Source organism: Nematostella vectensis, chromosome 11 (genome assembly GCF_932526225.1).
Source record: "Nematostella vectensis chromosome 11, jaNemVect1.1, whole genome shotgun sequence".
Classification (NCBI taxonomy): domain Eukaryota; kingdom Metazoa; phylum Cnidaria; class Anthozoa; order Actiniaria; family Edwardsiidae; genus Nematostella; species Nematostella vectensis.
This window is the reverse complement of record NC_064044.1, coordinates 13,978,353-14,005,092: the sequence shown is the minus strand read 5'-3', so window position 1 is coordinate 14,005,092 and position 26,740 is coordinate 13,978,353. Positions and strand designations below refer to the sequence as shown.

The 26,740-nt window shown below is 39.8% G+C and overlaps 2 protein-coding genes across 2 annotated transcripts in view; both read right to left on the bottom strand.

Annotated features, from left to right (window-relative positions):
* Window positions 1–7,979: 7,979 nt before the first annotated feature.
* LOC125573817 lies at window positions 7,980–16,728 on the bottom strand. The gene is made up of 2 exons (XM_048734600.1): window positions 16,601–16,728; window positions 7,980–12,594 (listed from the first exon to the last, which is right to left on the bottom strand). The coding sequence occupies exon 2, from the start codon at window positions 9,057–9,059 to the stop codon at window positions 7,980–7,982; it is 1,080 nt and encodes a 359-aa protein (XP_048590557.1). The 5' UTR covers window positions 9,060–12,594; window positions 16,601–16,728.
* The window catches only part of LOC5501492 (tetratricopeptide repeat protein 28), a 27,212-nt gene continuing 13,378 nt past the window's right edge, over window positions 12,907–26,740 (bottom strand). Inside the window, exon 2 of the mRNA XM_048734741.1 lies at window positions 12,907–16,776. Coding sequence (XP_048590698.1) covers window positions 13,586–16,756 — 3,171 coding nt within the window. The 5' untranslated portion in view covers window positions 16,757–16,776 and the 3' untranslated portion in view covers window positions 12,907–13,585. The remainder of the gene's footprint in view (window positions 16,777–26,740) is intronic.

Sequence of the window (26,740 nt, the reverse complement as noted above, 5' to 3'; positions counted from 1 at the left end):
TCATTGTAAATTGTGATGATGACAAATAAACGATTTATTAAACACCAATTTCCTTTCAATCTTTTATTTCATAAAATGTTTATTACGCATTTTTATTCCACTTTCATGGAGCTGGCCCGACTTCACGATCAGCATGATCGTCTAGAGTTAGATTTGATCTTGTATGCGATATCTGACGCGTTGATTATTCGAGAGTTGCTGGCCTTGTCTCCTATTCTCTATTTGCCTTAAAACGAATGTAAACAAAACACACAAGACACAAAGATCGATCTTCATTTCAGACCACACATATTACGAGAGATAATGACAAATAGATTGTGCAATTCTACATCAACGAAGGCAACCCCATGGAACGCCTGTGATATGTTACACAAATATGGCTGTGACCCCCTCCTCCAGTTTTCTAGGGTCTCTTATATCGTGCCCCCCCCCCAGTTTTCTAAGGTCTCTTATATCGTGCCCCCCCAGTTTTCTAAGGTCTCTTATATCGTGCCCCCCCTCCAGTTTTCTAAGGTCTCTTATATCGTGCCCCCCCTCCAGTTTTCTAAGGTCTCTTATATCGTGCCCCCCCCCCAGGTTTCTAAGGTCTCTTATATCGTGCCCCCCCTCCAGTTTTCTAAGGTCTCTTATATCGTGCCCCCCCCAGTTTTCTAAGTTCTCTTATATCGTGCCCCCCCTCCAGTTTTCTAAGGTCTCTTATATCGTGCCCCCCTCCAGTTTTCTGAGGTCTCTTATATCGTGCCCCCCCTCCAGTTTTCTGAGGTCTCTTATATCGTGCCCCCCCTCCAGTTTTCTAAGTTCTCTTATATCGTGCCCCCCCCCCAGTTTTCTAAGGTCTCTTATATCGTGCCCCCCTCCAGTTTTCTGAGGTCTCTTATATCGTGCCCCCCTCCAGTTTTCTAAGTTCTCTTATATCGTGCCCCCCCCAGTTTTCTAAGGTCTCTTATATCGTGCCCCCCTCCAGTTTTCTGAGGTCTCTTATATCGTGCCCCCCCCAGTTTTCTAAGGTCTCTTATATCGTGCCCCCCCCAGTTTTCTGAGGTCTCTTATATCGTGCCCCCCCCAGTTTTCTTAATGTCTCTTATATCGTGCCCCCCTCCAGTTTTCTAAGGTCTCTTATATCGTGCCCCTCCAGTTTTCTAAGGTCTCTTATATCGTGCCCCCCCAGTTTTCTTAATGTCTCTTATATCGTGCCCCCCTAACCCTAGAGAATTACCATTGAACGCTAAATGCTGTCTACGAATTTTTACTGAGAAAGCACTCAACACCCACCACTCGTGTCAAATCCTGATTGATGATTTAAGCCCTTATTGTACAAGTCGAGTGGGTGAAAACGGCTATGCGAAGGCTGAATGTGTAGTTCTAGAAAATATTCATACACCCTCCCCACAGGAGGGGTTCTGAGGTATGAACCCCCACCCCTCTGGAATTTCCAACCCGCTGGAAAAAAAATAAATAGGTAACTGTAAAGGAAAAAGGGCATTTTACCCGTCTTTCCCTCTGGAAATTCCTGGGCGTTTGACCCCCTACCCCCTCCGGAGTTCCCAATCCCTCCATGGGGGGTATGGATATTTTCTGGAACTACACAATTACAAAAGTGAGAAGATAAAATAGCCATGACACTAGCAAATAAGAGAACGGAATCACAACGGACAAATCAGCTTACCGATTGTGCTGGTTTTAGAAGCTAATGCAATAAAAAAATGACGAAGCCTGCTATTGATGAGTTAAGCGATGCAGGCTCTATAAGTCCAAAAGCCAGTGAATTGAGTAAATGTGAGCCCGGCTAAACACTCAAACAGGAAATTCTACTAGCGAAAGTGAAAGTCAGATTGGCGGGGACTCCCCTTATTAGTATGCAGAAGCATTGCGTCATGTCTTTCTCAAGAGGAAAATACACAGGAATCTAGTTATGAAAAGGTTATGAATAAACAAATTAAATTGAACAATGATCAGATTTTTACTCTATCCCAAGCTTTGTTTGAAGTTTTTTTATTATTATTCTCATGCCTAGTCGTGCAACAAGGGACTATTCTGTTGCGCATGCGCAACAAATCGCACTCTTTCTGGATAATAGAGATATCTTCTTTGACCAGCAAATTCCAACAGAAGGAAAACAGAATTTTTATATATAGTTCCGCTCCAATCAGCGATTGCCGGATACCGTTTTGCGTGCTAAATGTTTCCATAAAGATGCCAAACAATTAACCATTCACAGGAATGTGTAATGATTGCTACATACATTTCGAGAATGATATATCCGTTATTTGAGTGCGACTGTCTGGAGCTCTGCACTATGGCAGTCTTTCTTCTATAGTTTATGATTGGATACTTTGATAGAAATCCGTACTTTTCCGTTCGGATAAACTTATTTACAACTACGGTGTAACTATGACCAGCGCGAGCGGCCTGGGAAGGAGTTCCAAACTTTATATGCCACTGGGCTAGCCAAAGTCGGGAAAATTGAGCGGCGAATTTTACGGGTCGAAAATACGGAAAACCACGGAAAACCAACTCGATGATTATGGTGATTTTATTGTAAAACGATCGTAAAGTGAAATATAATTAATTGAATCTAAAATTAGGAATTTTACATCAAAAGCGCGTGGAAGAAAACATACATGCATAAATGTGCCTTTGTGGCCCTGGTAGAGCTTACAATAATATTTGAACTCTAATCATGGAATAAAGTAGAACATAAATTGCATAATTATCCTAAACAAGCTACATGCAGTCAAGGCATAAAGACCAAATTGTTAGAGCCTCATGCTCTCTAACCTAGAGTGGGCGTTCCTGTAAAATAGATCTCTCTAGCTGTTGCATTTCCAGAAGATTTGTAATAAACTCGTAGATTGTACATTGTAGATGATAATCTCGCATACGAAAACGTATATGACCCACCAACGGACACTAAGCCTGATGAACAATATAATGGGTACTTACATATCGTTCCCGCTTGTCTCTAAATTAAACCAAAGATTGTACCACTAGAAATGCTTGCACTGAATATACCAGGTAGGTATCTGGGAAATAAAACCACTACTCCCATATTGTGATCACTTTTATGGGTGCCATTTATAGGAAAATCGAAGAAAGATCTTGAATTATTTTTTTAGTGTGTGGTATCAATTTTCTAGTGTATGATTGTTGGTGGAACTGTTCGCGGTTTCATATCAAGCACAAGTTGTTCTGAATCACATAGATAGATAGATAGATAGATAGATGATAGATAGATAGATAGATAGATAGATAGATAGATAGATAGATAGATAGATAGATAGATAGATAGATAGATAGATAGATAGATAGATAGATAGATAGATAGATAGATAGATAGATAGATAGATAGATAGATAGATAGATAGATAGATAGATAGATAGATAGATAGATAGATAGATAGATAGATAGATAGATAGATAGATAGATAGATAGATAGATAGATAGATAGATAGATAGATAGATAGATAGATAGATAGATAGATAGATAGATAGATAGATAGATAGATAGATAGATAGATAGATAGATAGATAGATAGATAGATAGATAGATAGATAGATAGATAGATAGATAGATAGATAGATAGATAGATAGATAGATAGATAGATAGATAGATAGATAGATAGATAGATAGATAGATAGATAGATAGATAGATAGATAGATAGATAGATAGATAGATAGATAGATAGATAGATAGATAGATAGATAGATAGATAGATAGATAGATAGATAGATAGATAGATAGATAGATAGATAGATAGATAGATAGATAGATAGATAGATAGATAGATAGATAGATAGATAGATAGATAGATAGATAGATAGATAGATAGATAGATAGATAGATAGATAGATAGATAGATAGATAGATAGATAGATAGATAGATAGATAGATAGATAGATAGATAGATAGATAGATAGATAGATAGATAGATAGATAGATAGATAGATAGATAGATAGATAGATAGATAGATAGATAGATAGATAGATAGATAGATAGATAGATAGATAGATAGATAGATAGATAGATAGATAGATAGATAGATAGATAGATAGATAGATAGATAGATAGATAGATAGATAGATAGATAGATAGATAGATAGATAGATAGATAGATAGATAGATAGATAGATAGATAGATAGATAGATAGATAGATAGATAGATAGATAGATAGATAGATAGATAGATAGATAGATAGATAGATAGATAGATAGATAGATAGATAGATAGATAGATAGATAGATAGATAGATAGATAGATAGATAGATAGATAGATAGATAGATAGATAGATAGATAGATAGATAGATAGATAGATAGATAGATAGATAGATAGATAGATAGATAGATAGATAGATAGATAGATAGATAGATAGATAGATAGATAGATAGATAGATAGATAGATAGATAGATAGATAGATAGATAGATAGATAGATAGATAGATAGATAGATAGATAGATAGATAGATAGATAGATAGATAGATAGATAGATAGATAGATAGATAGATAGATAGATAGATAGATAGATAGATAGATAGATAGATAGATAGATAGATAGATAGATAGATAGATAGATAGATAGATAGATAGATAGATAGATAGATAGATAGATAGATAGATAGATAGATAGATAGATAGATAGATAGATAGATAGATAGATAGATAGATAGATAGATAGATAGATAGATAGATAGATAGATAGATAGATAGATAGATAGATAGATAGATAGATAGATAGATAGATAGATAGATAGATAGATAGATAGATAGATAGATAGATAGATAGATAGATAGATAGATAGATAGATAGATAGATAGATAGATAGATAGATAGATAGATAGATAGATAGATAGATAGATAGATAGATAGATAGATAGATAGATAGATAGATAGATAGATAGATAGATAGATAGATAGATAGATAGATAGATAGATAGATAGATAGATAGATAGATAGATAGATAGATAGATAGATAGATAGATAGATAGATAGATAGATAGATAGATAGATAGATAGATAGATAGATAGATAGATAGATAGATAGATAGATAGATAGATAGATAGATAGATAGATAGATAGATAGATAGATAGATAGATAGATAGATAGATAGATAGATAGATAGATAGATAGATAGATAGATAGATAGATAGATAGATAGATAGATAGATAGATAGATAGATAGATAGATAGATAGATAGATAGATAGATAGATAGATAGATAGAAACTTTATTAAAGTGTCATAAACAACCTCTAAACGGGGATAAGACCCCTACTAATTGGGGGACACAAAAAAAGATAAAATTATAAAAATTATACTGATTATTAAAAATTTAAAATTGTAGATTCTTACTGATAAAGCTAAATAAATATATATATATATATATATATATAAATACATGTAAATTGATTGTAATCTATATGAAATTATGAAAAAAAATTGACTAGATTTAAAAATTATCATGCGGAACATAGGGCACAGCCCTTACAATTTTCTATAAATTCGAAATCCTTTTTTCTCATAGTCACTTTAAAACTTTTTAAACTGTCAATTGATCTTTCTGCCCTAGGTAGGCTATTCCATAGTTTAGCCCCCATATATCTTAGGGAATGTTTCCCGTAAGTGACTGTGTTAAATCTTGGAATAACAAAATCGGACAATCTTAAATTATAGTTCGTGTTTTTTTTAGAAAACAAATCACTAATCCCAGATGGACAAAGGCCATTTTTAACTTTGTACATTAAGATGCAAATGTCTTGCAGTCTACGATTACGTAGAGTAGATAAATTAGCCTTTATTAATAGTTCGTGGTAAGTGCAATTCCAGTCTTTAAAAACAGCTCTTAAGGCACGTTCCTGTAAACGCTCAAGCTTCCTACTATCGCTTGCCTTACAAAAATGCCAGGTCAAGTGGCAGTATGTCAAATAAGGCAACACAGCAGATTTATAGAGAACTAGTTTAGCGTTTGTAGGTATCAAGTTCCTGAGTCTCATCAGCACACCGATTCTTCTGCCAGCATTTTTACATGCTATGCTTATATGCTCCGAGAAATTGAGTTGAGAGTCTATTGTAACTCCTAGTAGCTTTAGGGAGTCCGCTGACCGTATTTCCTGGTTGTTGATAGAAATGCGTGAGATCGAGTCCACGGAGGCGTTTGCCTTATTACCATAACCGATGCTTAGTGTTTGGTATTTCTTGAGGTTACCAGCCAACAAATTGGACTCGTACCACGCAGTCGCGAGTTCGGCACTTGCACTGAGCTTTGCTGTGACCACTCCCGGATCCCGACCGCAATGGTAAATTTGATGATCGTCGGCGTACATTGATAACTCCGTATTGACACTCATTGGGAGGTCATTCTGAAAAATATTCCAGAGCAATGGTCCTAGGGCCGAACCCTGAGGACAGCCTCGGTTGACCGTGCTGTAAGAACTTAGATCCTTTCCCATTCTAACACGATTTCTTCTGTCTGAGAGATAACTCTCAAGAAGTCGCAGACATGTATCCTGAGCTCCATAGGCTTTCAATTTACTGAGTAGTAAGGGGGGATGCATCGAGTCAAATGCCTTTGACATATCTGTTGATAGAATGTTCACTGAAAGTCTCTCATCCCTTGCCATTTTCCACCTTTCCGTGAGATTGATCAAAGTTGTTTCGCAGCTGTATTGTTTTCGATATGCGCTAGAGTTCACGTACATAAGGGAGTCGAAACTCGTGGCGAGTTGTACACTAACCAGTTTCTCAAGTACTTTGTTTACACAGGACAAGATAGTGACTGGTCGATAATTCTCTTTTGAGAGCTTATCGTCTTTTTTATATACTGGTATCCAATCTCCCCTCTTCCAAGCACTAGGCCAAGCGCCTGCAGTAATACAAGAGTTATATAGAGTGGCGAGTGGCCTCGCCAACTCTTCCGCACCAATCTTAAGTAATTTAGAGGGAATTTGGTCACTTCCAGTTGCTTTCCTGATGTTTAGAGCCCCAAGTGCTCCAGAAACTTGACCCTGTGTGATTGGTTTTATGCAAATAGTACTTTCTTCCAAATTTTTTTGTTTGATTCTTAAAACACTAGGATGATTCTCGAAATCCTCCACATTCTTGCATTTGACAGCATCACCTTCAATTCCATCAGCTATGGATGCGAAATGCTCCACGAAAACTTCAGCAACTTGTTTTTGGTCTTTGATAACTTCACCATTTTCGTTCAAAAGAATCTCTTCACTTGCCTTACAACCCTTTGTGCTCAGAAACGGCTTAAATGTTTTAAAGAACTCTTTAGGGTTGTCCTTCAAGTCCGCAGTTTTAAGTCTCCAATACTCCTTTATCGCTTTTCTCCTCTGCTGTGTCGCTTCATTCCTAGCCCTGCGTCTGAGTTCCCAATTTTCAGGAGTTTTATCTTTAAGGTATTTTGCATTAGCCTTGCGCTTTGCTCGAATAGCGCTTTTCCAACCTGTAGTCATATACGGCACGTCTTTGTCACGCACTCTCATAGTTTTAACAGGTGCAACCTCGTCCAAAATATCATTCATTAAGGAGTTCCAATAATTGACTTGATCTTCCGTTTCGTCAAAAAGCTCACCTACGTGCCAAGGAGCCATCTCTAACATTTTCTTGTACGAATCCGCATCAAAGTTCTTATAGCTCCTAAAGGAAATAACTTTGGGCTTGTTTTGATTTATCCTTTCTTTTAGAACGCCATAGATGAGTGCATGATCACTCAAGCAGGGATAATAATTGCCGGCACATTTAAATAACTCCGGCTTATTGCTAAGCAACACGTCAATTAGAGTTTTTGTGATAACATCTCCACGCTTTTCCACCCGTGTTGGCTGAGTTATCAGGCACTTAAAATCTTGCTCAGCTTCTGAATCTAGTAACAATTTTCCCTCTGGCTTTTCTGGTTTCAATCTGTCCAGATTTAGGTCTCCTAAAACTACCACAAAATTTGCCTGCAAACTTGCCCAGTTACAAAGTTAGCTAAGTTCATTTTCCAGCTCCAGTCGGTAGTTTCCACACAACAATGTCGGTGGTCTATAAATTACCAGAATTACCATATTGCCTTTATTTGTTTTGATTTCAAAAGCCAGGGTTTCCACAGTTTTGTAATTCTTATTAATTTTAAGTCTCTTTTTGACAAGCGCTGTCGATATTAAGGCCATGATGCCACCACCTCCTTTTTTACGATCGTTACGATAGAGAGAGTATCCCGCCATACTAAACTGAGAATCGGGGTAACTAGAATCAATCTTTGTTTCGCTGATGAACATCACATGTATTTGCAGATCCTTGATAATTTTACAAAGCTCCTCAAATTTGTTTTGGATACTGTTTATATTCAAATGCGCGATAAGCAGCTCCTTTTTGTGTTGATTCCTTAAACGTTCCAGTTCAGTATTCTCAGGAATGCCTTCCGCGCCAGGTTCAACAGGATCTAGTTGTATATTACCCATCAGATTCCTATCTTGTAACGGGTCGTCGTCCGCAGGAGAATTACCTGTTCCTTCAGATGGTAACTCAAAAGTTGTTTCGTTGATGGAAATTTCACCGGGAAATATGCATGTGGAACAAGCCCAGTAAAGTGATGGGTTCTTAGCGTAGTCCTTAAACTCCATGTTACTTATCCTTACGCATTTTGCGTGAAACCATTTCTCACATTCCTCACATTCAATAGCTTTCTGCGTTGAGCGACATCCTTTTCCACACACACCACATAATTCAATTGCCTTCCTCGGCCCTGGGTTGGTGCTAATATCCCCCGCTAAAAGTAGCAGATATGAAGCACAGAGGAAGGTGTAGGACAACTGAAGTCCAGCCAAAGATTTCAAATATGGCGACGTAGGCGAAGCACGTGGAAATCGCTTGACCAAGGAATTTCGACCAGGAAAGTCTTTCCTGTCCAAGCCATAACATATTAGTACAGAGGAACGTTTTAGGAGACTAGTTGATGACTTCTGGGTCTTAATGGATACGGTAAAAAGTAAAAAAAGAATAAAAATTGTAGAGCTCCCAAAGTAGCGTCCGGCCATGATAATATATTCACATACAATTATCATACCCTCCTCTAAACAACCCTTTCATTTCCCAGAAATCGGACAAATATTTTTAGAGATATTGTCGCCTAAATAAACACTTAGATACTTCTCGTGAATATTGAATATTTCATTATTATGGAATATCGAGTAATAAAACCACACAAATGACGCCACCATGTTGTGCACAGATACTAATAATTTCATTATTTGTTAACGTCTATACTGGCAAAATTGAAAAGCACCTTAAACTTTACTTGTTTTGTGTCAGTTTTCAGCATAATTACGAGGTGAAAGTCATTATGGTAATCCATTCTTTTATTCCATATGAAATTTGCAATTCATCTGCTTAAATTAGTTCCTCAAGGACAGGGCCGGAATTGTGCCTCCCAAGTCATGTAAACACATAAATTCTATAAATGAAACATTGCTGTTAGTATGTTGGTAGCTTGCTCTAAAAACGAAAGAAGGAAAGAAGAAAAAAAAACACACTTTATTTAATCACTTAGACATTCTGAAGACGTGCATAGGATTACGAGCAAGAGAAAAACACAACCAGACATCTTTGCAGGTCTAAATCACGCGCTATGGGGTTTTGGTTAAAAGCGGGTACTAGTAACATGGCACCTGGGGAGAAGGGGGACATATAGGGGGATAATGGTTGTGATACGGGTAGAGGTGCGTGGCAGGGGTAAGGACTGGAGGGTAAATATGGGGATAATGCTACAGTAAGTGGAGTTGGACTATAAGGAGTGTCCGGGAAAGTGATGCGGTTGTTTTTGGTTAAAAGCGGGTCTTCGTACCATGGCATCTAGGGTGGGTGGATGAAAAAAAGGGGGGAGGGGTAGGGGATTGTTGTCAGTGGAGAGAGGATCTAAAGGGGAGAAAAAAGTAGAATATACATAATGGCGTGGAATGACAAGAATAAGGGTAACACAGTTATAGTGGTTTCCCCTAAGAAGAGCCTGCAATCGTCGGATGTTGGTCAGCATCTGCGCGCATGGTCATACACAATAGTTTAGTCGTGCTGTTTATGAAAAGAAATAAACTTTGTTTTTCTTCGCTAAAACTATTTTTGATAGAATAGTTTTCGATTGACAAAAATAAAATTTTGAGGCCTGTTTGCCGCCGAAAATACATCATATCAAGATATTGGTGATATTCATGAGGCTGTAATAAAAGTAAATAGAACTAAATGTTGTATTTCAGAATGTGCGCTTCTCACAGATTTTTTTAATGATTTTATTTCAGTTTCTGTGACGTTACCTTCAAGCTTCAATATCAGAGGAGCCGTAAACTGTTTGGCAAACAATTCTTAAGGGGGGGTGGGGGAGAAGCGAAAGAAAGCAAGCTACAAATCAATACATAGAGGACCAAATAGTCAGGGTCCTTGTCATCATCTTGATGCCGTCCGTTGATGAGGCACTGACTTCATTCCTTCGTTTGCTTCACAGAAAACCAACCAGCAGAAGATGGCGGCCCACCCGCAGACACTGGGCCAGACGCTCCGACAGACCAGCCTGCAAGCGAGGCCCCAGTAGAACAAGATACCGCGCCTGCGCAAGATGAGGCACCAGCTGAGGAGACTCCAAAGGAATCAGCCGATAGTTTAAGTCTCTGGGTTAGTGCTACGAATCTTTTACTGCCGAAAAAAATTGGTGGTGTATTTTTAATTTTCGAACTAAATCCACTTGAATTACATTTTCAATCATCCAACAGTAAAATCTGCTATATTGATGATAATATTTTCCGTGGGGTGGATATAGAGTACAGATAAAGATGAATACAATCTTAAGCTATTATTTCAAATTTTGCCTATATTATCAAATATAAGGTTTAAATCATTTTACATCATTGAGATATGTCAGAATAAACCTTTTAACGGCTACACAATGCAAAAAGGCCATAAAAACGTTTATAATCCTTTTTCTGGTAAGAATTTCCGCCATCTTCTTAGGTCTGTCATGTTGGATCCGCCATCTTGGATTCTTATGAATTTTTGCCAAAAAAAATCTGGAATTATTACAGAAAAAAAGTATTTGCATGCATGTGTAACCGTCGGAACTTGACATTTACCGTGCGGTTACGAAAAATGTAGAAACAAATGCAATACTGAAGGCAAAACTATCAGGTTCTGCCAAAAAGTAGGCAAAATTAAATGGAATGAAACGAAAACGATCGAGCGAAAGGCAACGTGAGAACGAATACATGATGCAAGGCATGGACTTATAAGGATTTATTAACAAATTAAATAATATATTTTAAGTGATAACAAACATAGCCAAATCCCGAGAAAAGGTAACCTAAACCAAAGGCTAGTTTTAATAACAAAGTACTTACAACCGGTGAATCAAACTGAACACAACTGGCATGACTGGCCTGTACGGACAGCGCTCTAAGCTTGTAGCTTATCTCTGCTGACTGTCTTCCCTGAGCAACTTCATATCTCGCTTCCGCATCACGCCGCGCAAGCAATGCGTCTCCTTTGCTCAACGGTACTAAACTAAAAAAAAAATAACTAATACTGTAAAAACAGTCGCTTTTATACTCGCTTGGGGACGCGCATTTTTCTAGGGACGCTAACATTTACTACCGTTCAAATTACTCAGCGTCCATTGTCCTGTCAAATTTAGAAACTAATCTTCCTGGGAAATGGTAAAAGGACGCTTACTTGATTCAATTAGCACTATCAAGCTTTTGATACTAATCTAAAGGAATTTGAAACATGTTGAAAGTAAATTCCTAAAAGTGTACGGATCGAATTAGAATCACGTTTGAGAAAAAATCCGTAAAATACGTAAAACAATTATAATCGCAATCCAAAAATCGCTTAAAATCTTTGCAAAATCTAAAATAACCCAAAATACCACCCGGTCACACATGTATGTGCTCAAAGCAATGATAAATGTATGATATTAGCTATAGTCACTAGTAAATCCAGTGGTATTTATAACAACAGCTTTGAGAGAGCAAAATTTACCCACACCTCCCCCCCAAATATCCAAAAAAAATTTGTACCTAAAATACAGAAAGAATATATCACGGTTACCACAGTATGAATTGCTACGCTACCGCTGGAATTGGCGATTCTCCAATCGCCGATCGAGTTCCGGTGGTCGCGTAGTAATACAGGTGGTAAATGCCTCAGGCTACAACTTTGAGCTTGGATTCGTTTACCCATTTAGCTGACCATTTTCCCTTGGTTATTTCGTCCCAGCTGGCAGTGGTACTTGATTTTTATAGCAGCGGACATGCGGTTTGAGTAGGAGCGCTATTCCTGAAGTAATTTATAGGGATCTTCCCCTGAAGAATTGTCGTTTATAAAGCTTGGGGAAAATGCAGGAGTTGAAAGTCCCCAGGAGAAAGCATGCCCTCAAACCCCCCTTATCACGTGCTTATTATTATAAGAACATTTGTGCATTTGCGATATCCCAACAGCGACAGATACAAGGACCGTTTTTGTGATCTTCCGTGCGCGTCCAAAATGCCACAGACTGGCGGGCCATAGCTGATCCAAAATGATGCGGACAAAGGGAAATTTGACTCTAGGTCCAAAACCCTGCAAAAGAAGCACTCTGTCAGCACTTTCTATAGCTTCGTCTGTAAACTCCACTTTGTACGCCATTTCAGATCAGCTGTGGCCCGCCAGTCTGTTGTATTTTGGATGAGCGCGCAACATCATGAGAACGGTGTTATCCCTAGCACATAAAACATTTCCGCCCCCCTTCCTCCAGTGAAAAGGTTCACTTTCTTAGTCTTAGGACACTAGTCTCTACTATACAATTAATATCATTATTATTATACTTATTTGTTCCTACGCAAAGAGCATCAAAAGGATATACTTTATAATAATTAATAAAGAAAAGAAAAATGATGAAAAACCGTATCTTAATCTGAAGTTATAGTAATGGATTTCTTACATTCTAAGAAGAATTAACTTTGGTGATTATTTACTAATAATCTGGATTTGATTAATAAGCGGGAATTAGCAAAGTGAAATTTAACTTGGCTATTATTATCAAAGAATACAAGCCTTCGTGAATGCTTTAAAGGGTTCCCTCAAAGAACATTCGCTCCCTCCGCAGAATGCGCACGCATCCCCCCCCCACCCACCTTCTTGGTGGCCCAAAAGGGGGTCATTTCTTATTAAGAAATCTTCGAATACTATGCTTTTTCTAAATGATTCCTATGACTGCGCACCCCTCCTCAGCCAATCCTGGGTACGCGCCTGTTCACAACCTTTTTGTTGTATTTTGTTAACTTGGTTACACTCAACTAGACTGTTTTATAAATAAGCTACGACTTGCGAATCAAAATCAATCAAAAGTTATTGACTTGATTGCTCTGCTTCAAATAAGCAAATAACGAATCTCGGCCTTACTCTGGAGGGCACCTTTTCAAAAAAGATCCTAGAGATGAATAGTACCAAAAAGAATACACATGAGATATAACTGTCATACAAATATGAAAACAAGTCAAGCTGAGCTTACTCCTCCGAGTTCCCTGTGTTGCAGGGTTCCAGAGTTTCTTGAAACTTCCCTTCTACGTCTCTACCGTATAGTGACGTCATCACCGACGAGAACAAACGCGCCCCAGTAATAGGGGTGGCTGTATTTATCATTCATTGAGATGGTGTCCCGGATTGTCCGCTTGAGACTTGCACTAGTTGACAATCCGCTGGCCAGGTGACGATAGAAGCGTTCCATGAGCTCCAGTGTGGCATTGTCGCCAATAGTCCACAGCGTTGCGAGCACGGAGCGAGCTCCTGCAGCGAGGAACGCTCGCGCCAGACCCATCACGCCCTCGGCTCTGATCTGGCCTCTGCCGCTATGACAGCAGCTGAGCACGACCAGACTTGCGTTGATCTGACACGAGCTGATTTCCTTCATCGTCAGGAGGTATTCCTCTTTTTCGGCGGTATCATGCTTATCCATGCGTGGTTCTGGTGCGACTAATATTTCACCCGTCTGTGAGTCACCGTGCGAAGCGATGTGTATAACACCGACGCCTTTCTCGAGACTCTGCATCACCGCATTCTTGGTCGCTTGGTACTCGATCAAACATGTCACGTCGGGCAGTATTTCTCTGATCTTGATAGCTTCCTTACTTGCTGCAGGGAGATTTGCAAACCTCTCGTGAAAAGACATCACCACGTCGGCTCCACTCCTGTTGCGTGTAAATATGTTTGCGTTCGATCTTGGATTCGCAACGACAAGTACACCATGTTTGCAGTGCTTGTCTTCAGGACATTCTCGCAGTAACTTAAGAGTAGTGAGTGATGGGCCGAAACGAATTGCCTTTTTCTCAGCGAGGAATCTCCCGTCTGGCGACTGCAGAGCGCCGAATGGGACCATGAACGTAACTCCTTCAGGAACAAACACGACTTCAACTTGGGTGAGTTCCTTCTCAATTGGTTCAATCAGTATCCGGTACAGCTCTTTTAGTAGACCGGACCCTCTCTGTGTCTCGGCACTGCCTATTGGGGATGGCGAACAGACGTCTTCTTCGTGCTCCTGTGGTACTTTACCGCTAGTACCCTCGTCACTCGCCTTCGGTTTTCCTGTGGTATGTGGTAAAGGAGACCTGGTAGCAAGGTGACACTCACTATCTCCGCCCCACATCTTGGCGACACTCTTGTCTCTTTTGTTTCCGCTTGATTCGCCTCCGATTTCATTCGTCTTCTCTGAGCCCTTGGACCCTAGTGTTACCCTTGCGAGTTCTGTCAGCACGTGTTGTTGTTCAGACTCGTCATCATAGTCCAGGTCCAGCGATCTGTCTTCAAAGGTATCATCGCGATTTTGACGGACGTGCAGATTTGCATCAGATATAACTCTGTTGATCAGGTATCTGAGAAGAGATATCCATTGTTCCGCTTCATCTGTCATTTGCATTGCTGCGGGATGTACAACTAACGGAGTTAGAGATGAGAGAGTGAATAAGTGAAGGTATATATCACTCAATGATACAACAACAAACGAGGGCGAGGTACCACTGACTAACAAACATACTTCTTGGTCTAATGAGTTCTTTGTTGCATCTCCTTGAAGTCCATATTTGGTTTGAAGGTTTTCACTAAGGGCGCGCGATCTTCCTTGCTCTGACACCAACAAGGCTTGGCTCTTTTTCCCGAGTACAACTGACCCAAAGACTAGCAAGTGATATGCTTCAATATAGGTATCTACGATATTAGTTTTTGCGTCTTCTAGCTTTCCAAGATTAGTGAAGATTTGCTCGTAACAAATGAAGCTTTTTAAAAGATACGATTCCGCATCTTCAAACTTGCCCATACAGACATACAACTTGCCGATACACTGGTATAAATTAGAAAGTAAGTGAGTGCTAGTTTTCGGAGAATAATATTCTGCAAGCAGGAAGTACTCAAGCGCCTCCTTGTAGTTAAGACGAATAAAATGCACTTCAGCCATCATCAAATACAATAATATAATATTTTGGATATACGTGTTACCATTCTTCTCGTACTTATCTCTTGCTTGTAGGCAGCACTCCATAGCGTTATCGTAGTTACCTTGAGACAGGTGCAGTGTACCCATTATAAAATGTGTATGTGCTTGCCCAAATACGTCGTCATTCATTAAACATAAATCAAGCTGCTTTTCGAAACACTTGTTCGCCTCGTTGAAGTCTTCACTTTCCGCGTATAGTACTCCAAGCTCCCCTAGGTTGGGCGGCACGTTCTCTAACGTTGCAGCAAGACTGATTGCTTGACGAATGCATTTCTTCTCCTCCTCGTATTTACAAATAACTCCGTGAATACACGCCACAGCGCCGTATGCATTAGCTTGACCCTCCTGGTCACCTGCCTTTTGAAATAGACTAAGTGCGTGTTGGAAGTTATTCATTGCGTCCTCGTACTTGCCCTGAGACCAGTGCACATTACCCATACCACGGTATGCCTTAGCTTGACCACTCTCGTCACCTGTCTTTTGAAATAGACTAAGTGCGCGTTGGTAGTTATTCATTGCGTCCTCGTACTTGCCCTGAGACCAGTGCACATTACCCATACCGCGGTATGCATCAGCTTGACCACTCTCGTCACCTGTCTTTTGAAATAGACTATGTGCGTGTTGGTAGTTATTCATTGCGTCCTCGTACTTGCCATGAGACCTGTGCACATTACCCATACCGAGGTATGCATTAGCTTGACCACGCTCGTCACCTGTCTTTTGAAATAGACTATGTGCGTGTTGGTAGTTATTCATCGCGTCCTCGTACTTGGCCTGAGACATGTGCACATTACCCATATCGATGTATGCTTTAGCTTGACCACTCTCGTCACCAGTCTTTTGAAATAGACTAAGTGCGTGTTGAAAATTCTCCATTGACTGATTGTAATCGTGCAGCCTGCAATGAATTCCACCCATCAATCGATAACAAGCTGCTTGAGTCTGAATGTCATCCTTTGATTTCGCTATTTCCATAGCAGCTGTACAACATGACATTGCATTTTCATACTGCGCTATTTCAGAAAATGTGTCGCCCGCATTCAAATACACACACATCATCATCGTGCTGTACCCGAGCAAGTACGAAATATCGTAACATACTTTCAGTAAATGAATCTGCTGGTCTGGTGTCAGCGGGCTCATGGTCATCCCCCACATAATCAGGAACCAGAATATGTCGGGAAGGTTGGACCACACCCTGCGAATGGCGTCCCACTCGACCACGCCCCAGTCAGAAAAAGGCTTGCCCTCAGACATCTTGTGGTGTTTTGCCAAATCTGAAATTAGATAACATAATTCAAAGAGATTATTTTAAAATACAATTTATTGTAATGTAATGTAAAATTTAGTATACGTATTGAGTATTAAGTATTATATGTATATAAGTATGTTTTTAGAATACCTTTCTTCATCACATTTGCATGCTCACACTTATCTTCTAGAGTGACTGTTTTTAAGGAAATAGTCTTATTCGCACTTTTAAGGTAGCGCTGCACGCATTTTTAAAAGGTTGGTTTATATGATTAGTTTTGGCTAGAGTAGTTAAGCTATTCACAGCAAAAATATGTTTCTGTTTCTATTTTATGTGTTAACACTTTATTTCTGACACTTTCTTCATCGAAAACGCACCGTCCCATTTTAAAACGACAGACAGAGAAGAAATCAAACATTCAGATGGCAATGACAATGTCCTTTTTTCTCATACATCCGTCGTGCTTTGCGGTCGCGTACAAGAGCTTCGAACGTGAAGGACGTTTATTTTTTATTATTATTATTATTTCATCTATTTTTTGTTGCTCTTGGAATACTCATCAAACAGGGGAAAATAGCCGGCGTGTGGGAGTTCCCCCTCCCCTCCCCCCTAGCCTACGGGCCTGTGACGTGGGAGAGTAGTGTTGACATCTGTTGGCTTTGTCTTCTTACATTGCCCATTAGCGAGATCATTCGGGATTTGAAACGCTGATTTTGAGTAAAGTTTACATCCTCAAGTATTTTTTTTACCTTTTTGAGTGTTTATTGGTGTTTTATAGCACGAATAGATGCAAAGAAGTTGAATAATCGGCGTGACGTCACGGACAAGCGTGTGTGACCATTGATCCAACCGTTAGTGTTCCTGTTAGAAATATATATGTCTGTTAGAAATATATATGGTTTTCTTTTATTAGAAAATTACAATAGGCTTCCTCTTAGATTATTACTAGTTTTTTTCATGTCACGATGCATTTCTAAGAGAACTTGTTTTGGAGACGTAGATTTCTTCACATAATAGAGTAAAGAGCAGTCCTAGTAACCAGGAGAAGATTCAAAACTTAAATAGAGTGAACACAACACTCATTAAAGTCGTAAGAAAAAAAGTGAGGGAAGCTATTTTTCCACAGGACACAAACATGAATGACTTTGCAAAGTCCAAAGTAAGAATAGAGAGCCGTAACCATAAATACGAAAAAAGTCTGTTATAGAACTGACAAAATCCATACCTCGTTCAATGCTTGATATGGAACTTCCGAGTGTATGAAATTTTTACCCCCCTGAAAAATGTAATGATAAAATTTAGACCCCCCCTCAGAAATCATGACGTCTTAAAAATTACCACCACTCCCCCCCAGTATTTTTGAGTCAACGGAACATCGCCCTGCTTAAGAAAAAATTAACAGTTTTTTTTTTCTTTTATTATTATAAACCCGCTAAGAATTTACAAATTTCAATTCAATTGCTCATATCTTATTACACTTTTAAAAGATTGGCGAAAATAAAGTGACGCGAAAATTAAGTGTCGCGAAAATTAGGATGCGAGAAAATTAAGTGAGTACACAAGAAACATTTGGGGGAGTATTGGTCTTTTAATAAGCTTTATGATACACCTTATGAGTTTGACTTGTATAGATTTTTATGAAAATAAATTTAGCCAACGAATCTTTTTGTTGCAAATGAGTTTTGATGATTATAGCACATTAATTCCATTCCATATAATTTGTTTTGCTTGATTTTATTATCCCTAAAATCGCGAAATCGCGAGAATAAAGTGATCGGGTTTTTGCGAAAATAGGAAAATCGCGAAAATAAAGTGTCGCGATATATCGCCATCTCACATTCTCGAAATTTTGACGCCGCGATAATTATGTGTAATAAGGCAGATCGCCTGGTCGGTATCTCACGTGGAACAAGATAAAAAAAATTACCCCCCCCCTCCTCTGGGTATGGAAATGAAAAAAAAAAAAACCCTAAAAACTGCATTTCTAAAATTTGTTTCTGTGGACGTTATGGTAAACAATGAACTGGTATTTATGCTTAGGTTTTTTGGGTGTTCTCTAACAGTGTCTTTTTAATAGTGTTTCTAAGGAAAAGTTCATTTATTATCCCGAGGCACCCACCCCTCCAGAAAAACAAAGAAGGAAGGAGGAAAGGAAGGAAGGAACGCAAAAGACAATGTCAAAGGAATGCGAGCAAGAGATTAGCTGCAAGCTGGTCAGGAAGTGGAGGGGAAAGAATTCGCTAAAAATATTAATTCAGAAAAAGTTAAGGCATTGAATTGTATAGATAAAACGTGGCTCTCCTGGATTGTGCGTGCCAATAAACTGCCCCCAAACCGATGAGACTCGTTGGACCAAGAAGTCTGATTTGACCCTTGGTCAAATTATATAGAAGAGACAACACCCAAAAAAATCAGTGACCCATTCATTAAAATCCATACACTTTCAACGCTCCCGCCTTTAGACCTTGGAAATTTCTCGCCCCCGATAGTATCCTCACCCCCCCCCCCCCCCCCCCCTCTTCTCGGTATAATAAATGAACTTTCCCTAAGAAATTCTAATTCAAGAAAATATCCGAGTCCGAATCTAAGGCTAGGTTCCCAGCAAACTTCGCGGGCAAATTGACTCTCACTGGCTTTTCGACGTAATGTCGAAAAAACACACACAAAACCCTGTATCTCACAATGTATGCTGTCCTTTATACAAAACCGCAGACATCGCTCAATGACAAGTAACGGCAATCTCTAATTTTAATGGCGGAACACGCTACAAGTTACTTGCAAGCTTCACGCCTAACGAAAGAGATACATTATGAATAAATTACCTATTGCACAATCTAAGAAACTCAGGCTTTCTCTCTCTTTTTAGAAATATATATATAGTTTTCTTTTATCAGCAAAAAAAATAGGATTACAATAGAGTTCCTATTAGATTATTACTTGTATGAAAATGTCACGACACATTTACAAGATGCTTTGGTTATAGATATCTGCGCACAACAGAGTAAAGAGCCGTTGTAATAGAAACCTAGAGAAGATTCAAAACTTATAAACAGTGAGTTGTAAGCGTAGGAGTGATGGAAGCTATTTTTTCCACAGTACACAAACAAAAGATGACTTCGCAAGTCCAAAGTAAGTACAGAAAACCGTAACCATAACACGAAATAGTCTGTTATAGAACTGACAAAATCCATACCTCAATCAATAATGCTTGGTATGAAGCTTTCGAGTGTAATGATACATAGAGGTTCCTTTCCCGAAAGTTTTAACTTGATTTCACCTTGTTCAACTTGCCTTTAAGCACAATTCGACACTACATCAGGGCTGTAGTTGAAGATCAAATGATGCTTTGCACAAAATACGAACAAACAAATAAATGTAGGAAATTTGAAATGCAAATCTGAAACGTTTGTAGGGGATCCCCCTCATTAGCTAGTCTGAATAACAGACGAATTAAGGTTTATCCACAGGAAGCCCAAGCTCTTCAATTTCTTTTTATTAGCATTACGGTTAACAATGTACTAGTATTTATGTTAACACTTTATGACAGTTAAAAACGTATTTGGTGTTTCTTCAAAAAATTTTATAGGATCTTTTTTTAAATTAGTTCAAAGCTAATTCAAGAATTAGTCCGAATCTGCACCGAATGGTAAGTTTCCAGCAAAATTCGCAGACAAATTCACTCTTAGGACATATAAAAAAAATTGTCGTTTCTGGTTGCCTCCTGCCTCTAGAATTTGCGCCGCATGCGGATTTATTTATATGAATATGTATGGTGGATGTATCCCTATCCCAAACAGTGTCTGGCGAGAGACGAACAAGACGTTCCTTTCGAAACAGCGCCAGTTGAATAAGACCACAAACTAGGACACAACTTGGAAACGCTTTAATCAACAGAGAACCAAAGCCAGTATCGTAACACAGCAAAAACAAGATGGCGGAGAGAGAGCAGGATTTGGTGAACGTAACATAACTAAGTACCGCTGACCGGTACTGGCGTGACTTCCTTTCTTTCTCTCTTATACTATCTACTGTAGAGAAATCACACAACTAATGTCTTTCACGGCGTACAATGTAAATACGATGGACTGATTAAAGGATAGGACTATAACAGTAAGCCTAATTGCTAGCATAGTTTATACATTAAGCCCTATTTAAAGTCAGTGATAAAGTCGTCATCTCTATAACGTAAGGGAAGGTGACGCTCGCGGGTAGACCTCCTAGGTGGGGATGTGTCATCATCTTGAAGATTGGAGGGACAGTGACTGGAGTCCATAGCTCTCGTCTCAGAGGCGTCGGCATCACTTTGGGGTGGTACATCCCGGGAAGGTGGATCAGTTATCGCTGTCGGTATATCTGGTGGGGCTGGGGGCGGAAGCCTCTTGGTGGCCGGAGTGTCATCTTCATCTGCGGAAGAGTCACAGTCATAGGCTGCAGTCGGTGTCTTGTCCGGTACTTCAGATGGAACCTTGTAGCAATCTGTTTTTTTTACTCTGTATGACGTAGAACGTAACTGCGAGCCAATAAACTTTCTGATATTACAGAAGCCTCCTTCAGTGTCTACGACGAGATATCTATCTCGCCCTCGGGTCTTGTTCCTGTCGGGATGCAGGTAAATGAGGTCGCCAACAGTGATTGCTGTGGATGGGCGAAAGTCTGCGGTGGGCGCTTTAGATTTCTCGCTGTACGCGTGGTTAGAATTCCGCTGGTCGTGCTGTTTCTCTATGAGGGTTTGGTCTTGGAAGGGGAGTTGACTGTTGGAAAACTGGTCACGCTGAGTCCACATTTCCCTCGCAGACAGACCACGTAATCGGATGCGGGCGTTGAGATTAGCTGTAGCGACTGCAAGTGCTACTTCAGAGACAGGGCCCCCTAGTGGGTCAAGCTGTAGGATCTCACGTTCTAACTCTTGTACTGCCTTTTCAGCTACAGGGTTCTTATTGACGTTCTTTGCGCGTCCAATTTCGAGGACTAATCGATGGTGTTGCAGGAGCTTGTCTTCCTTTAGCGCTTGAAATCCTGGGGCTGGGTCAGTGCGAATGATGGCGACGGGACCGTCGAGGGGACGCATCTGCACGCAAAGACGAATGAGAGCATCGCGAAGGGTAGAGTGTTGCTCATTGGTTAACAGTAAGCTGGTGGTGTACGAAGTCACGCACTCTCGTACAATCAGGATAAACTGGCGTGACCGACGTATGACGTCTGCTGCGAAAGAAACTCCAATGGCGTCGGGCGGGTCGCAAGACGACTGTTCTATACGTGCTTTGCTGCTTGTACGGAGAGAAGCGCAATGGTGGCAAGCTTGAGACACGCGAACGATGGCCTTCTCAAGATCAAGGGCGAACAGATAGCGCTTGGTGGCCATCTTGAGTTGGTGAGTTGACGGGTGACATAGCTGAATATGTAGAGCTGTGAGTACGCCGTCAAGAACGCGACGTGGAACAATGATGCACTCACGGCTGGGCGATAAGGGTGTTTCACGTTTTACGACGAGTAAGCCATCCTTGGCGATGGTGGCGACACCAAGATATCGTTTGACGTCTTTGATGTTTGTTACCTTTTTCGAAGGTCGGGTGCCCTGTTTGAGGTGGGAGTGAGTTCGACGTAAGTCAGGACACTCGGACTGAATCGCGAGCCAAGCTGATCGGCTAGTGAAAGGGAGCCGCTCGTTGCCATCAATGACGTCCTGAATTGATGAGCGCCTGACAACAGAGTCCCCGAGCTGTTTGACAAAGGAACAGATCTGACAGGCTTCATCTTCGCACGGTGGAGCGTTTCGACTTGCGAAATCTGAGGGGAGAATGGAGGACCCTGATACGTGTCTGACTGTGGCTTGGTACTGACTGACTGCAGAGAGGAAGGTCGAAATTCGTGGGCTTGCGGAAAACTCGCCGCGGCATAATTTCTCGTACGCCTGTACGCAGGGTTTGCTGTCAGTCAAGATGGACGCTCGGTGATGAGATTGTATTAAGTAGGGGCTGAAATGTCTGGTAGCAGAGGCTATAGACAGTGCTTCAACTTCGCAGGGCAACCAAGACGACTGTGAACCTTTTAGCTTGGCGCTGTAGAACCCAGCGAGGTGTAGGTTGCCGTTACGTGTGATGTAAAGTGTGGCGCCGATTCCTGGGTCACGCAGGGCGCCATCCGTGACAATCCATAGGAAATCCTCAGGTCTTGGCAGGGTGATGACGCGGGTGGAAGAGAGGGCCTTCTGGGCATTATAGAAAGCCGTATGTAGATTGTCAGTCCACTCAATAGTATCTCGTGACTCCCGGCCAGCGACAATTTCGTCGAGGGGTGATAGAAATGTGGAGCACTGTGGTACAGTACTGTGGTACAGTACTGGTTTGAGTCACCAGTCTCGAAAGAGGCGTGGGTTCGAATCCCACCGCTGCCACCACGCCAGTTGAATAAGACCACAAACTAGGACACAACTTGGAAACGCTTTAATCAACAGAGAACCAAAGCCAGTATCGTAACACAGCAAAAACAAGATGGCGGAGAGAGAGCAGGATTTGGTGAACGTAACATAATTAAGTACCGCTGACCGGTACTGGCGCAGGTCTTTCGTGTAATTTAAATTACGAGGCAAAACTGAAGCGAAGCAAAAGTCGTCTGCGGCTTGCAAAAACATCGACATATCTTACATCATTATACTGAAAATCGAAGAGCTATACATATAAATGATATCTCTAATTGAACTAGACCCTGCGCGCAGGGTTGACTGATATACCTGAGATCTGCAACTTGTTTGGGCCCTGTGTTCTGACATGTATGACAAAGATTTTACTGCTCACTTTGTATATGATAAAATATATATACAAACCTGGTTTGTATTGTAAATGTCATATCACAACACTGATTGGGGTAAGAAAGGTAAGAGCATCATCTTTTCAGGTGGGGGGTGGACTTGAGTTGTGCTGCATGAATGGGACTGATTGTCCTATCTTTTACATGGTAAAAATCTTAAAAATACTATCCCCAAAGCAGAGTTAGCACAGTAATAAAATTAAGGAAAGCTGAGAATGTGTTTTCAAATTGTTATTTATTAAAAAATTATTTGGTTCACAGCCCTCAATGTGCTATCACTTAGGGGTAAATTTATTTTAACACCTAAAGCCAGTCATATTGTATTAACAATATAATTTTATTGAAAATTATCATTTTATTTATGTAAGTGCAAAGTAAACAACAACATTTATTTATTTTGAAGTCAAATGAGAGGGCTATAGAATATCCAGACTTTAAATTAGATTATATACATATTTTCAAGACGGCACAATTATCTAGATTTAATTGAAAATGTTCCATAAAAATAAAATGACATTCAATTAAAAATAAAGGTATTTAAGGAAAATAACAAAACTCATTTAAAGGAAGCACCCAAAAAAAAGTGCCAAAGTACCAAAAATAATTTCCATAGATTTAATGTTCATGTTTACCTCTAAATAGATACCAAAGCCAAAGCAGCAGGATTTTAACTTTTCTAGTACAAGACTTTTGACACTTACGTATTGATGAAAACTGCTTGATATTCTGATGGAACTTGTCTCAATTTAAGTCACAATTCTGTACTTAATTGGAATCGAAGTGGTAAAAATGATATGACATTCAATGAGAGAGATCAAGATATTTTATAGTAAGAAAACAAAATTCATCTTATGGGTACCCGGTCAAGTGTCCGATCTAAGTAGCCTATTCTTTGGGATTCCTTCATCGACAAACTACTTCAACTTCAAGATAGATAAAGCAATAAAGGTAAATACCTCAAGACCATTCATGAGTGTCCAGAGCTCATTCAATTAAGTCTTAAGGTAAACTGTATGTGTAAGTGTAAAGCAGTCAGCACATTAACTCTAATCTCGACCCTCACGTGTATCGGGTCTATTCGGGTTGCAAATGTATTAACACAAGTAAATAAAGCGAAATCAATCCAAGCTGAGATAATTTTCCAAAATAACTTGGTAGAAATTGAGGCTATGGTAAAATATACAGTTATCGAATCGCGAATCGGGCCTTTAACTCCACAAATAACATTGATCTGAGAGCTGGAATCTTAAAATTTAAGACGGCGGCCATGACACAGTTTTAAATTATGCAGAAAGTATTCTGGTAACTAGGCATTGCGATAACGTAGAATGGTGGGCTAGATACATCTTGTAAGAAAAATGCTTATGTGAGTTTGGGCGTGTGTTACCCTGGTCCCAGAGCCTCGGAGACGCTCAAGGCTCTGGGACCAGGGTAGGCGTGTGTCGGCGGCGAGGTAAAAGTTCAAAGAGAAAGTGAGCTGTCACTCATCAATCACTCTCATACCAACATCACAACATTGGCCGTAACTAGGCAGGTTTTTGAACAATGGAATCGAGCGTTGCTCCACTCCCTTCCTATTTTATATAGAACCTAAATATGAAGTTAGGTTCGGAGAGCGTTCGGGCTAGTCACGAACACTCAAGACGCTATGGTTACTCAGTACTGTTCAAATGTTTCGAGAGTTGAAAACAACCATCGCGTGGGTTTTTAGACAAGAAAAATAGAAATATAACGAAAAAGGATTTCGCTGAATTGGGAGGCAGGAGACATTTCGCACAAAGGTTAGAGATATTTTATTTGCGGAATACAATATTCAATACAAATTGGGAATGCATTTTTGGTTATTTTATTAAGAAATCGCTGACAAAGTATCCTAATTCCCGTGGTACAACCATGGTAGTTCCATGGTGCGAACTAGGGTTTCTCTATCTTCTTAGAAATATAATTTCCTTTTATCAACAACAAACTAGGATCACAACAGGTTTCCTCTTAGATTGACCTTAGATTGATTCCTCTTAGATCCTCTTAGGTGCAAAAGAGTTGGAAATTAGATTTGATATTGGACCCAAATGCGTTAAAAAGCGACAAACTCGTTAAATGTTGGAGCCAAAGAATTCGCCCGATTTTTGTATAATCTGGCAAACATACAGAACTATAGCCTCGCTTCAGTAGGGGCTCTCATTTTTTGCATATTGTTTTGAGAGTGACGCTTATTTAAAAGAGGGCGCATATTCGAATCATTACGGTATATATCCTATATTTATTTTAATGTTAATATACAACCTATAAATCTATGTACCCAATATATATGTTTATCTATATTACAAACAGTACTGTGTGTTTAATCTAGCCTATTAGGCGAAGGGAGAAATGACAGTGAAACATGGTAAGAATTAGCATGGCTCGCTAGTGCTGATTACGACATTTAACTGAGAAAGTACTCACCAATCAAATCAAATCCCGGAGGTGAAAAGAACAAAAAAGAAGTGATAAAGCTCTCTTTGCACAAGTCGAGCTAATGAAGACGGCTTCACGAAGGCTGAGGTTCAAAAGACAGAGGAAAAGTTAACCATAACACAAACAACCAAGTAACGGAGTCACAACCGACAAATCCAAATTCAGCTTACCGCTTGTGTTGGTTATTGACGCTAAAATGTCAATACAATGATCAAGCTTGCTATTGACAATTTAAGCGATGGTAGACGGTAACACGCAGGTTCTATAAGTCCAAAAGCCAGTAAATGTGAACCTCGCTAAACACGCAAACAGGAAATTCTACTAAGTGAAAGTGAAAGGATTGGCGGGGGACTCCCCTTATTAGTATGCAGAAACATTACGTCATGTGGGTATCAGGCTTTCTCAAGAGGAAAATACACAGGTATCTATCTATAATAATACGCGTCTTAGAACCTAATATAGACGGATTCAACTGGGGTATGGTATGATATGCTAGGAAATTCAGGTTATGAGATTCAAAATGCAACAAATGATTGTTGTTGTTTTTTAAACAGTTCATCTCCTCATAATACCATCAAGATTTTGAGGGTTCTTTGTTGCAACAGGAAAAAAATTCCTACTGGTTAAGAAATGCAAAACTCTACGCTCCTAGATATCTTATAGTGTGACAATTCCTATAGGGGCAAGGGGGGGGGGGGGGGCTAAAACTAGATCCTGAGCGCAGG

Coding starts and splice junctions, on each gene's coding strand:
- LOC125573817 (XM_048734600.1), bottom strand. CDS start 9,059: ATGATAATTGTATGTGAATATATTATCATGGCCGGACGCTACTTTGGG.